Source organism: Blennius ocellaris, assembly GCF_963422515.1.
Source record: "Blennius ocellaris genome assembly, contig: SCAFFOLD_84, whole genome shotgun sequence".
In the NCBI taxonomy this organism is placed as follows: Eukaryota; Metazoa; Chordata; class Actinopteri; order Blenniiformes; family Blenniidae; genus Blennius; species Blennius ocellaris.
The window spans coordinates 12,501-25,000 of record NW_027661965.1 but is presented as its reverse complement, the minus strand read 5'-3'; the positions used below and the strand labels follow the sequence as shown (position 1 = coordinate 25,000).

Sequence of the window (12,500 nt, the reverse complement as noted above, 5' to 3'; positions counted from 1 at the left end):
CATCATCATCATCATCTTCATCATCTTCATCATCATCATCTTCATCATCTTCATCATCCTACTATTGTTGATTTAGTTCGCGGTACCTGACGAGCCCAGTGACGTCACAGTATCGATGAGCTCTCTCTCTCAGGTGAGGCGCGCGCTCTCTCCCTGCACAGGTGACGTCAGAGGGCGGGGCGGGTCACGTGGCGCGAGGTGGTCTAACGTTACTGAAGTGGGAGAAAAGAGGAGGAGAAAAGAGGAGGAAGAGAAGGAGCGGACAAGGAGGGAGAGTCGCCGTGTGACGTTCACGGCCCGTTAATTAAAAACAAAACCAAGAAAGAAACTTTGATTAAATCGTTAAACGCGACGAACAAAACGTCCAGGAGGCGTTTGAGTTTTCCGGAAATTACAGCTTCAGCCTGTGCGCGCGCCGCGAGGAACGGTTCCGTCCGGAACGGAGCTTTTCACGGGGCAGACCCGCCGGAGACCCACCGGAGACCCACCGGAGACCCTCCGGACCCGCCGGACCCTCCGGACCGGGATCCTCCGGTTCCGACGTGTGAAGAAGAAAACGACAAGTTTGAGTTGTTTCTCCGAACGAGTCTTTCTGGCTGCGAGCCAACAGGTCGGTGAGCAGGCCTCACACACACACACACACACACACACACACACACACACACACACACACACACACACACACACACACACACACACACACACACACACACACTCACACACACACACGGTTGTTTGTAAACAATGTTCTTCACACAGTCAAAACTATGAAAATACAAGTTATTTTACTTTGAAACATTTTCTTCACGTCGTGTTTCTTTCAAATGAACATTTTGTCGTTTTAAAGGCTGAAACTCAGTAAATCAACATAAAAATGAAGAAAAAGTCACAATGAACTCAAAGATACTGAAGATTTTAAATCTGGTTCAAAGTGACAAAACGACTTTCTAAAAGTGTCACGATGTGATTGATCCTCCGCTTTGATCTTATTGATTCACATTCCTGATTATTTAACATCAACAAGCTGAGTGGTGAAGGAAACACTGCACATCTGGAACCACAACCACAGCTGGAACCACATCTGGAACCACAACCACAGCTGGGACCAGAACCACAGCTGGAACCACATCTGGAACCACAACCACAGCTGGGACCAGAACCACAGCTGGAACCACATCTGGAACCACAACCACAGCTGGGACCAGAACCACAGCGGGAACCACATCTGGAACCACAGCTGGAACCACAATCACAGCTGGAACCGGAACCACAGCTGGAACCACAGCTAGGACCAGAACCACAGCTGGAACCAGAACTGTGGGACCAGAACCACAGCTGGAACCAGAACCACAGCTGGAACCAGAAGTGTGGAACCAGAAGAGAACGAACACTGAGATTTAACGTCATAAACTGATTCCTTGTTTCTGAAACATTTTATTGTGAAACAGGAAGTCGTCTGGAGTCGCTGAAGGTGCAACTTTTTGAACTGCTCCTGGTCGCCATGGTAACCAGCAGTTCTGCACATGCTCAGTAGAGACCATCAGAACGACGTTTCCTCGGAGGAGTCGTGACTCCCAGTTTACATTCTCCTGGACTTGGTGCTTTTATTTTGACAGTCACCGTAACAATCCACCTGAGGCCACGTCGTTTTCAAAGTTTCTGCTGTTTACATGGAAACACCAAGTTTCACAACATTGTCGTGGAAATGCAAAACTTTTTTGAAACGAAAACACAAAAACTGCATTTTAATTTGAAATGTCGTGTGAATTTGTGGAGTTGGAATCAATAGAATTGTACTGGGAACCGGAGGATCTGGTCTTAAACTAACAATACAAGACGAGACGCGACAAAGTTCCACATTTAGTTCAGGAAACAAGTTTGTTTGTGTCCAGAGTTCCAACAGAGAAGAACGACTTTTCAAAAACGACGCCATGGAGACGAGATGAAGTGTTTAGATAAAGAGACAAACCTGCTGAATCGTCTCGTCGGTTCCTCGTCCTCTGAAATACTGCAGAACTGCGACAGGAGTTCCTCAGGGTTCCGTCCTGGTGCCACTGTGACTCCCGGCTCAGGTTCCGGTTCAGAACCAGACCAGAGACCAGGATTCTCTCCTGTGTATTTGAATACTTTGATCTTCTCGGGTTACTCAGAATCATCTGGGCTGTTGTGGGGTTTGTTTTGTAGTGAAAGAATGAAATGTTCCTGCTGTTCCTGATGTTCCTGATGTGTTTCCCTGCAGGCGGTCCAGGGTCTGCGTGGCGCCCCCTGCAGGCCAATGTAAGTGGTGTTGAGTGACTGCGTGTGAAAGAGGTACTGCAGAACACGTCGTCCTCCTCCATTGTTCTTCTTGTCGTCACAATGTCGTCCTGGAGGAAACGAGCAGCGGCGCTTTGGTTCCTACACACTAATCATTCCTGGCCAGCATGAAGGTTCTGAGATCAAAGCTTCTCTCACGGGGGCCAAAGAGGCTTTTATCTCTCTCCTCTTTTAAAACCAATCGTTTCTCTCTTTTCTCATTTAAAACCAATCGTTTTTCTCATTTCTCATTTTGTTAGCATGAATGTCGGGATTCTTTCTTTCCTTCTTTCTCTCAGTTTTTCTGTTGCTTCGCTCACTTTAGATTAGAGTTCAAACAAATAGATCCAGTAAACGTCTCAGACTTTGATCTGTGTGTTTCAACTCAGAATCTGAGGGAAGTGACAGGAAGTTAACCTGGTTATGACATCATAAAGCCTGAAGTTAACCTGGCTATGACATCATAAAGCCTGAAGTTAACCTGACTATGACATCATAAAGCCTGAAGTTAACCTGGTTATGACTTCATAAAGCCTGAAGTTAACCTGGTTATGACATCATAAAGCCTGAAGTTAACCTGACTATGACATCATAAAGCCTGAAGTTAACCTGGTTATGACTTCATAAAGCCTGAAGTTAACCTGGTTATGACATCATAAAGCCTGAAGTTAACCTGGTTATGACATCATAAAGCCTGAAGTTAACCTGGTTATGACGTCATAAAGCCTGAAGTTAACCTGGCTATGACATCATAAAGCCTGAAGTTAACCTGGTTTTGACATCATAAAGCCTGAAGTTAACCTGGTTTTGACTTCATAAAGCCTGAAGTTAACCTGACTATGACATCATAAAGCCTGAAGTTAACCTGGTTTTGACATCATAAAGCCTGAAGTTAACCTGGTTATGACATCATAAAGCCTGAAGTTAACCTGGTTATGACATCATAAAGCCTGAACTTAACCTGGCTATGACATCATAAAGCCTGAAGTTAACCAGGTCACAGGAGATAAACTGAACCAGAAAAGACGTTAAAAGAGTGAAAATGAGCAGAAAAGTTCTGAAAACAAACCAGAAACTTGAAAAACTTTCTTGTTTGCGTCAAAATGATCATTTTACCTTTAATGAGCAGAAAGTGTGATGAAGACGGAATTGTGTGCCGGTGTTTCTGTTCCAGGGACTCCGGTCCTGATGTTCCATGGCGCCGGTCGGTCTGGACGCTCTGAGCAGCGCCACTATGACCAGGTTCCCGGCGGCTCGCCGCCCCGGACCTCCTCCTCCTCCCTCCTGCCGCCCCAGACCTCCTCCTCCTCCTCCTCCTCCTCCCTCCTCCCCCCCCTCCACCCGCTGAGCGGCCGCCGGGCGCCTCGCCTCGCCCAGAGCGCCGACCCGCCGCCGCCGCTGCCCGACCGGCCCCCCGTGGGGCCCGACTTCCATCCCGGCGGGAGTGAGGGGCAGCTGGACAGTGAGTCGGACCCAGACCAGGACCAGGACCTAGACCGGGACCAGGACCAGGACCCGGCCCTGGACATCAAGCCGGTGCACCGCTTCGTCCCCGACTCCTGGAAGAAGTTCTTCAGAGGCGGCGGCGGCGGCTCGGCCTGGTCGATGCCGGCCTCCTCCAGCAACAACAACAGCAGCAGCAGCAGCATCATCACGCCCGGCCCCACCTCGCCCGGCGCCGCTACGCCCGGCGCCACTACGTCCGGCGTGCGCTGCTCGCCGCCGCACTCCCCCGCCGCCCCCGCGTCGTACCGGGACGTGTACGGCGGCTCCAGCAGCTACGACTCCCGCAAGGAGCTGCTGGGGGGGCGTGGCGGCCGCGAGTCGCCGTCGGGGCGGACGTACCGTACGGCGCTGAGCTACGGTGAGCGGGTGGAGGAGTACCACCGGCGCTACGCCTTCATGAAGTCGTGGGCGGGGCTGCTGAGGATCCTGGGCTGCGTGGAGCTGCTGCTCGGCGCCGCCGTCTTCGCCTGCGTCTGCGCCTACATCCACAAGGACAACGAGTGGTTCAACATGTTCGGCTACTCGGCGCCCGGCGGGGCGTACGGCGGCGCCGGCGGCTTCTACGGCGCCGGCGCCGGCGGGTCCTACTACACCGGGCCCAAGACGGCCTTCGTGCTGGTGGTGGCGGCGCTGGCCTGGCTGGTCACCGTCATCCTGCTGGTGCTCGGTATGACCATGTACTACCGCACCATCCTGCTGGACGCCCCCTGGTGGCCGCTGACGGAGTTCATCATCAACCTGGCGCTGGCAGTGCTCTACATGGCGGCAGGTCGGGAACGAGCCGGCGCCAAACCACAACAACACACACACACAGTAACACAGTGTGTGTGTGTGTGTGTGTGTGTGTGTGTGTGTGTGTGTGTGTGTGTGTCCAGGCGTGGTCTACGTCCGGGACACGACCCGCGGCGGCCTCTGCTCCTACCCCGTCTTCAACAACGGAATCAACGGGGCGTTCTGCCGGACGGAGGCGGGCCAGACGGCCGCCATCATCTTCCTCTTCGTCACCATGGCGATCTACCTGGTCGGCGCCTTCGTCTGCCTGAAGCTGTGGCGCCACGAGGCCGCCCGCCGCTACCGGGAGCGCTACGGCCAGGAGGTACGGGAACAGGAAACTCACAGTGGGTCAGAGGGTTAGAGCTGAAGGGGGCGGAGCCAGAAACCTCAGAGGGTCAGAGCTGAAGGGGGCGGAGCCAGAAACCTCAGAGGGTTAGCGCTGAAGGGGGCGGAGCCAGAAACCTCAGAGGGTTAGCGCTGAAGGGGGCGGAGCCAGAAACCTCAGAGGGTCAGAGCTGAAGGGGGAGGAGCCAGAAACCTCAGAGGGTTAGAGCTGAAGGGGGCGGAGCCAGAAACCTCAGAGGGTTAGCGCTGAAGGGGGCGGAGCCAGAAACCTCAGAGGGTCAGAGCTGAAGGGGGCGGAGCCAGAAACCTCAGAGGGTTAGCGCTGAAGGGGGCGGAGCCAGAAACCTCAGAGGGTTAGAGCTGAAGGGGGCGGAGCCAGAAACCTCAGAGGGTTAGCGCTGAAGGGGGCGGAGCCAGAAACCTCAGAGGGTTAGAGCTGAAGGGGGCGGAGCCAGAAACCTCAGAGGGTCAGAGCTGAAGGGGGCGGAGCCAGAAACCTCAGAGGGTTAGCGCTGAAGGGGGCGGAGCCAGAAACCTCAGAGGGTTAGAGCTGAAGGGGGCGGAGCCAGAAACCTCAGAGGGTTAGCGCTGAAGGGGGCGGAGCCAGAAACCTCAGAGGGTTAGAGCTGACGGGGGCGGAGCCAGAAACCTCAGAGGGTCAGAGCTGAAGGGGGCGGAGCCAGAAACCTCAGAGGGTTAGAGCTGAAGGGGGCGGAGCCAGAAACCTCAGAGGGTTAGCGCTGAAGGGGGCGGAGCCAGAAACCTCAGAGGGTCAGAGCTGAAGGGGGCGGAGCCAGAAACCTCAGAGGGTTAGCGCTGAAGGGGGCGGAGCCAGAAACCTCAGAGGGTCAGAGCTGAAGGGGGAGGAGCCAGAAACCTCAGAGGGTTAGAGCTGAAGGGGGCGGAGCCAGAAACCTCACCTCCCTGCTGGGTTAGAAACCAAAACATCTGATTTCTTCAGGGTTTATGAAACTAAAGTCCTCAGATTAAATCTGGACGTCGTTCATTAATTAATCCTCGGCAGTGAGAAGCAGGCTTCTGGTTCTGGTTCTGGATTAGTTCTGGTTCTGGTTCTGGATTGGTTCTGGTTCTGGTTCTGGTTCTGGATTGGTTCTGGTTCTGGATTGGTTCTGGTTCTGGTTCTGGATTGGTTCTGGTTCTGGTTCTGGTTCTGGATTGGTTCTGGTTCTGGATTGGTTCTGGTTCTGGTTCTGGTTCTGGATTGGTTCTGGTTCTGGTTCTGGTTCTGGATTGGTTCTCCACTGCAGTGAGACTTTCAACACTGTTCATTATTCAGTCAGACTGGATCCTGGAGCTTCTTCATGCCTCCATTAGTGACATCATCAGTTGCTAGGCAGATTATCTGCGCTCCACCTTAACGTCCAGATGTCCTCCGTGTCCAGATGCAGCCGTCGGAGTTGGTTCCCGTCCCGACGATGGTGAGTTCCTCTGAGCGCCGGCCGAGGGGCTCCGGACGCTCCTCTCACCTCCCTGCTCCCTCAGGCTGCTGCGCCTCCTGCTGCGCCTCCTGCTGCCAAGGCTCCGCAGCAGGAGCGAGGCTCCTCCGTCGTCCCCATCCGCTCCGCCCCCCACGCCGCTGCCGCCAAGGTTCTGCAGGGCGCCATCCCGTCCGGACACATCCCCAAACCCGTGGTCGTCCCCGACTACATCGCGTGAGTCGCCGGTCGTCATGACAACCGCCGGTCGTCCAGAGCCGAGACGCTAAATTAGTCCTTGGTGGTTTTTATGAAAAGTGAATAAAGTAAACAGTAAGTTTGAACCAGGAACCGTTTAAGAACCTGAAGAACCACGACTCATTTTACTACAAGCCAGTGGAGGAAAACACATTTATACATATATAGGAGCATAACGTACATATATAGGAGCATAATATACATATATAGGAGCATTATATACATATATAGGAGCATAATGTACATATATAGGAGCATAATATACATATATAGGAGCATAATATACATATATAGGAGCATAACGTACATATATAGGAGCATAATATACATATATAGGAGCATAACGTACATATATAGGAGCATAATGTACATATATAGGAGCATAATGTACATATATAGGAGCATAACGTACATATATAGGATCATTATATATATATATAGGAGCATAACGTACATATATAGGAGCATAATGTACATATATAGGAGCATAATGTACATATATAGGAGCATAATGTACATATATAGGATCATAATGTACATATATAGGAGCATAATATACATATATAGGAGCATTATATACATATATAGGAGCATAATGTACATATATAGGAGCATAATATACATATATAGGAGCATAATATACATATATAGGAGCATAACGTACATATATAGGAGCATAATATACATATATAGGAGCATAATATACATATATAGGAGCATAACGTACATATATAGGAGCATAATATACATATATAGGAGCATAACGTACATATATAGGAGCATAATATACATATATAGGAGCATAACGTACATATATAGGAGCATAACGTACATATATAGGAGCATAATATACATACATAGGAGCATAATATACATATATAGGAGCATAACGTACATATATAGGATCATAATATACATACATAGGATCATAATATACATACATAGGATCATAATATACATATATAGGATCATAATATACATATATAGGAGCATAATGTACATATATAGGATCATAATATACATATATAGGAGCATAATGTACATATATAGGAGCATAACGTACATATATAGGAGCATAATATACATATATAGGAGCATAACGTACATATATAGGAGCATAATGTACATATATAGGAGCATAATATACATACATAGGAGCATAATGTACATATATAGGAGCATAATATACATACATAGGAGCATAATGTACATATATAGGAGCATAATGTACATATATAGGAGCATAATATACATATATAGGAGCATAATATACATATATAGGAGCATAACGTACATATATAGGAGCATAATGTACATATATAGGAGCATAATGTACATATATAGGAGCATAATATACATATATAGGAGCATAATGTACACATATAGGATCATTATATATATATATAGGAGCATAACGTACATATATAGGAGCATAATGTACATATATAGGATCATAATATACATATATAGGATCATAATATACATATATAGGAGCATAACGTACATATATAGGATCATAATATACATACATAGGATCATAATATACATACATAGGATCATAATATACATATATAGGATCATAATATACATATATAGGAGCATAATGTACATATATAGGATCATAATATACATATATAGGATCATAATATACATATATAGGATCATAATATACATATATAGGAGCATAATGTACATATATAGGATCATAATATACATATATAGGAGCATAACGTACATATATAGGAGCATAACGTACATATATAGGAGCATAATATACATATATAGGAGCATAACGTACATATATAGGAGCATAATGTACATATATAGGAGCATAATATACATATATAGGAGCATAATATACATATATAGGAGCATAACGTACATATATAGGAGCATAATGTACATATATAGGAGCATAATGTACATATATAGGAGCATAATATACATATATAGGAGCATAATGTACACATATAGGATCATTATATATATATATAGGAGCATAACGTACATATATAGGAGCATAATGTACATATATAGGATCATAATATACATATATAGGAGCATAATGTACATATATAGGAGCATAATGTACATATATAGGAGCATAATGTACATATATAGGAGCATAATATACATACACAGTGTAATGATACGCATATGGTGTATTAATAAACATTAACGGTGTATTAATAAACAGTGACATTGAGGTTCTAGCCCCCCCCCCCCCCCCCCCCCCCCCCACAGGAAGTACCCGTCCCTGCAGTCGGAGGAGGAGCAGGACCAGTACCGGGCCGTGTTCACGGACCAGTACTCTGAGTACCAGGAGCTGCACGCCGACGTCCAGGCCACCAGGAGGCGCTTCGTGGAGCTGGACCTCCTGATGCAGCGCCTCCTCAGAACCCCTCCACCCAGATGGTGAGGCTGCTGCTGCACCTCCTGCTGCAACTCCTGCTGCTACTGCTCCTCCTGCTGCTGCTGCCTCCTCCTGCTGCTGCCTCCTCCTGCTGCTGCTGCACCTCCTGCTGCTGCTGCTCCTGCTGCTGCACCTCCTGCTGCTGCACCTCCTCCTGCTGCACCTCCTCCTGCTGCACCTCCTGCTGCTGCACCTCCTGCTGCTGCTGCCTCCTCCTGCTGCTGCTGCCTCCTCCTGCTGCTGCTGCACCTCCTGCTGCTACTGCTCCTGCTGCTGCACCTCCTCCTGCTGCACCTCCTGCTGCTGCTGCCTCCTCCTGCTGCTGCTGCCTCCTCCTGCTGCTGCACCTCCTGCTGCTGCACCTCCTGCTGCTGCTGCCTCCTCCTGCTGCTGCACCTCCTGCTGCTGCACCTCCTGCTACTGCTCCTCCTGCTGCTGCCTCCTCCTGCTGCACCTCCTGCTACTGCACCTCCTGCTGCACCTCCTCCTGCTGCACCTCCTGCTGCTGCCTCCTCCTGCTGCTGCCTCCTCCTGCTGCACCTCCTGCTGCACCTCCTCCTGCTGCTGCCTCTTCCTGCTGCTGCTGCACCTCCTCCTGCTGCTCCCTCCTCACTACCTCCTCCTGCTCCTCACTTCCTCCTCCTGCTGCTGCTGCTGCCTCCTCACTTCCTCCTCCTGCCTCCTCCTGCTGCACCTCCTCCTGCTGCACCTCCTCCTGCTGCTGCTGCTGCCGCCTTACTTCCTCTTCCTGCCTCCTCACTTCCTCTTCCTGCCTCCTCACTTCCTCCTCCTGCCTGCTCACTTCCTCCTCCTGCCTCCTCACTTCCTCCTCCTGCCTCCTCACTTCCTCTTCCTGCCGCCTCACTTCCTCCTCCTGCCTCCTCACTTCCTCTTCCTGCCGCCTCACTTCCTCCTCCTGCCGCCTCACTTCCTCCTCCTGCCTCCTCACTTCCTCCTCCTGCCGCCTCACTTCCTCTTCCTGCCTCCCTCTTCCTGCCGCCTCACTTCCTCTTCCTGCTCCTCACTTCCTCCTCCTGCCTCCTCACTTCCTCCTCCTGCCTCCTCACTTCCTCCTCCTGCCTCCTCACTTCCTGTTTGGTTTGTGAGACGCCATGGTTTCAGCTCTACACTTCCTGTCTCTGCAGGAAGTGGATCGTATCAACAGGATCCTCCAGGACTACCAGAGGAAGAAGAACGTGAGAACTTTGTTTTCTTCTTCCTGATTGGTGGAGAATTGATCAACATCATCAACTAGTTTATGTTTATTATCATGAAGTCATTTTAACTACATTGACATTGTAAATATGCCTTTTTACTGGATTATAATGAACATCCATCATCATCCATCATCCATCATCATCCATCATCATCCATCATTCATCATCCATCATCATCCATCATCTATCATCCATCATCATCATCCATCATCCATCCATCATCTATCATCATCCATCCATCCATCGTCCATCATCATCCATCCATCATCTATCATTCATCATCCATCATCATCCATCATCTATCATCCATCATCCATCCATCATCATCATCATCCATCCATCCATCGTCCATCATCATCCATCCATCATCTATCATCATCCATCATCATCATCCATCCATCCATCATCATCATCCATCCATCATCATCGTCCATCATCCATCTATCATCCATCTATCGTCCATCATCATCCATCCATCATCATCGTTCATCATCCATCTATCACCCATCATCATCGTCCATCATCATCCATCCATCATCATCATCATCCATCCATCTATCATCCATCATCATCATCCATCCATCTATCATCATCATCCATCCATCATCCATCCATCTATCATCCATCATCATCATCCATCTATCATCCATCCATCATCATCCATCCATCTATCATCCATCATCATCCATCATCATCCATCCATCTATCATCCATCATCATCCATCATCATCATCCATCATCATCCATCCATCTATCATCCATCATCATCCATCATCATCATCCATCATCATCCATCCATCTATCATCCATCATCATCATCATCATCCATCCATCTATCATCCATCATCATCCATCATCATCCATCCATCTATCATCCATCATCATCCATCCATCTATCATCCATCATCATCATCATCATCCATCCATCTATCATCCATCATCATCCATCATCATCCATCCATCATCATCCATCATCATCCATCATCATCCATCATCATCCATCCATCCATCATCCATCTATCATCATCATCATCCATCCATCTATCATCCATCATCATCCATCTATAAATACCCTCAAACTGTCAGTCGCTCCAGAAACTCCCACTTAAATCTGCTTTAATGACAACAAGTTTTTTGTTTTGATCAATCATTCAAAGATCTCTCTCTCTCTCACACACACACACACACACACACACACACACACACACACACACACACACACACACACACACACACACACACACTACAGTTAAAAGCTTGTCGACTGTTTCAGGATCCGACGTTCCAGGAGAAGCAGGAGCGCTGCGAGTACCTGAAGAACAAACTGTCGCACATCAAGCAGAAGATCCAGGAGTACGACCAGGTCCTGGACCGGAACCACGGCCCGGTCCTGGACCGGAACCACGGCCCGGTCCTGGACCGGAACCACGGCCCGGTCCTGGACCGGAACCACGGCCCGGTCCTGGACCGGAACCACGGCTACAGCTGAGCCTCCGAGCCAGGAGACCAACGACGGCGGCAGAGAGACACCAGTGGGCGGAGCTTAAGGCTCCGGGAGGGTTTCTATTCTGCTTGGCTTCATGACGAATCTCTCAGTTCTCAATAACGACCAAATGAACTTCAGCACATTTAAAACTCGCTACTTGACGACTTTCACGTTATTTAGAATGTTTAAAAAGCGTCTGGTGGTTTTCGTGTCTCGTAGAACAAAAAGAAGAAAGTTGTTTTCTCGACATTCCAATGTTGTTAATGCTTCAGTTAAAATGCAGGTTCCACTATTTCTATACTCAAACTGTCTAAAAAAAAAAAATAAATCCTCAGATTGTTGCAGAGGAGTTTAATAAACCGTCTTGTAATACCACTTTGTACCACCAGGTGGAGCATTGAGAACACTGAGGAGCTCACTGCTGCCCCCTGCTGCTGGGAACTGACTTCACAATGATTCAACACTATTAGATTATTGAAGCGTCACAGAATCGTTAAGGTCAAAATAAGCTCTTCATCCAGTCAAGAGTGAGTCGAGTCTTTCTGAAGACTTTCTGTCATACCTGCCGCGGCCACCAGAGGTCCTCGGGTCTCACGTCCATTTTAACTCAGTTCTTCAGTGAAAAACGGTAAACTAGAGAATTTTAAACGTGTTTCCTCTGGAGGAGGTTTTTAGAACACTGATCCCTTGTCGGAGTTTAATCTTTCGTCAGACTGAAATCTGAAGCTGAAGACGAATTATTGTGATCAAATGGTCTAAATATGCAAATG

General features: G+C 48.5%; 1 protein-coding gene across 1 annotated transcript in view; it reads left to right on the top strand.

Moving 5' to 3' along the window:
- The first annotated feature begins 254 nt into the window (after nucleotides 1-254).
- LOC308148500 (MARVEL domain-containing protein 2-like) overlaps nucleotides 255-12,500 on the top strand; it is a 12,858-nt gene continuing 612 nt past the window's right edge. Inside the window, 10 exon segments of the mRNA XM_080521965.1 lie at nucleotides 255-614; nucleotides 2,240-2,277; nucleotides 3,470-4,570; nucleotides 4,677-4,897; nucleotides 6,324-6,359; nucleotides 6,424-6,593; nucleotides 8,859-9,001; nucleotides 9,004-9,029; nucleotides 10,173-10,223; nucleotides 11,518-12,500. The exon segment at nucleotides 11,518-12,500 is cut by the window's right edge and continues 612 nt beyond it. Coding sequence (XP_080378091.1) covers nucleotides 3,484-4,570; nucleotides 4,677-4,897; nucleotides 6,324-6,359; nucleotides 6,424-6,593; nucleotides 8,859-9,001; nucleotides 9,004-9,029; nucleotides 10,173-10,223; nucleotides 11,518-11,733 — 1,950 coding nt within the window. The 5' untranslated portion in view covers nucleotides 255-614; nucleotides 2,240-2,277; nucleotides 3,470-3,483 and the 3' untranslated portion in view covers nucleotides 11,734-12,500.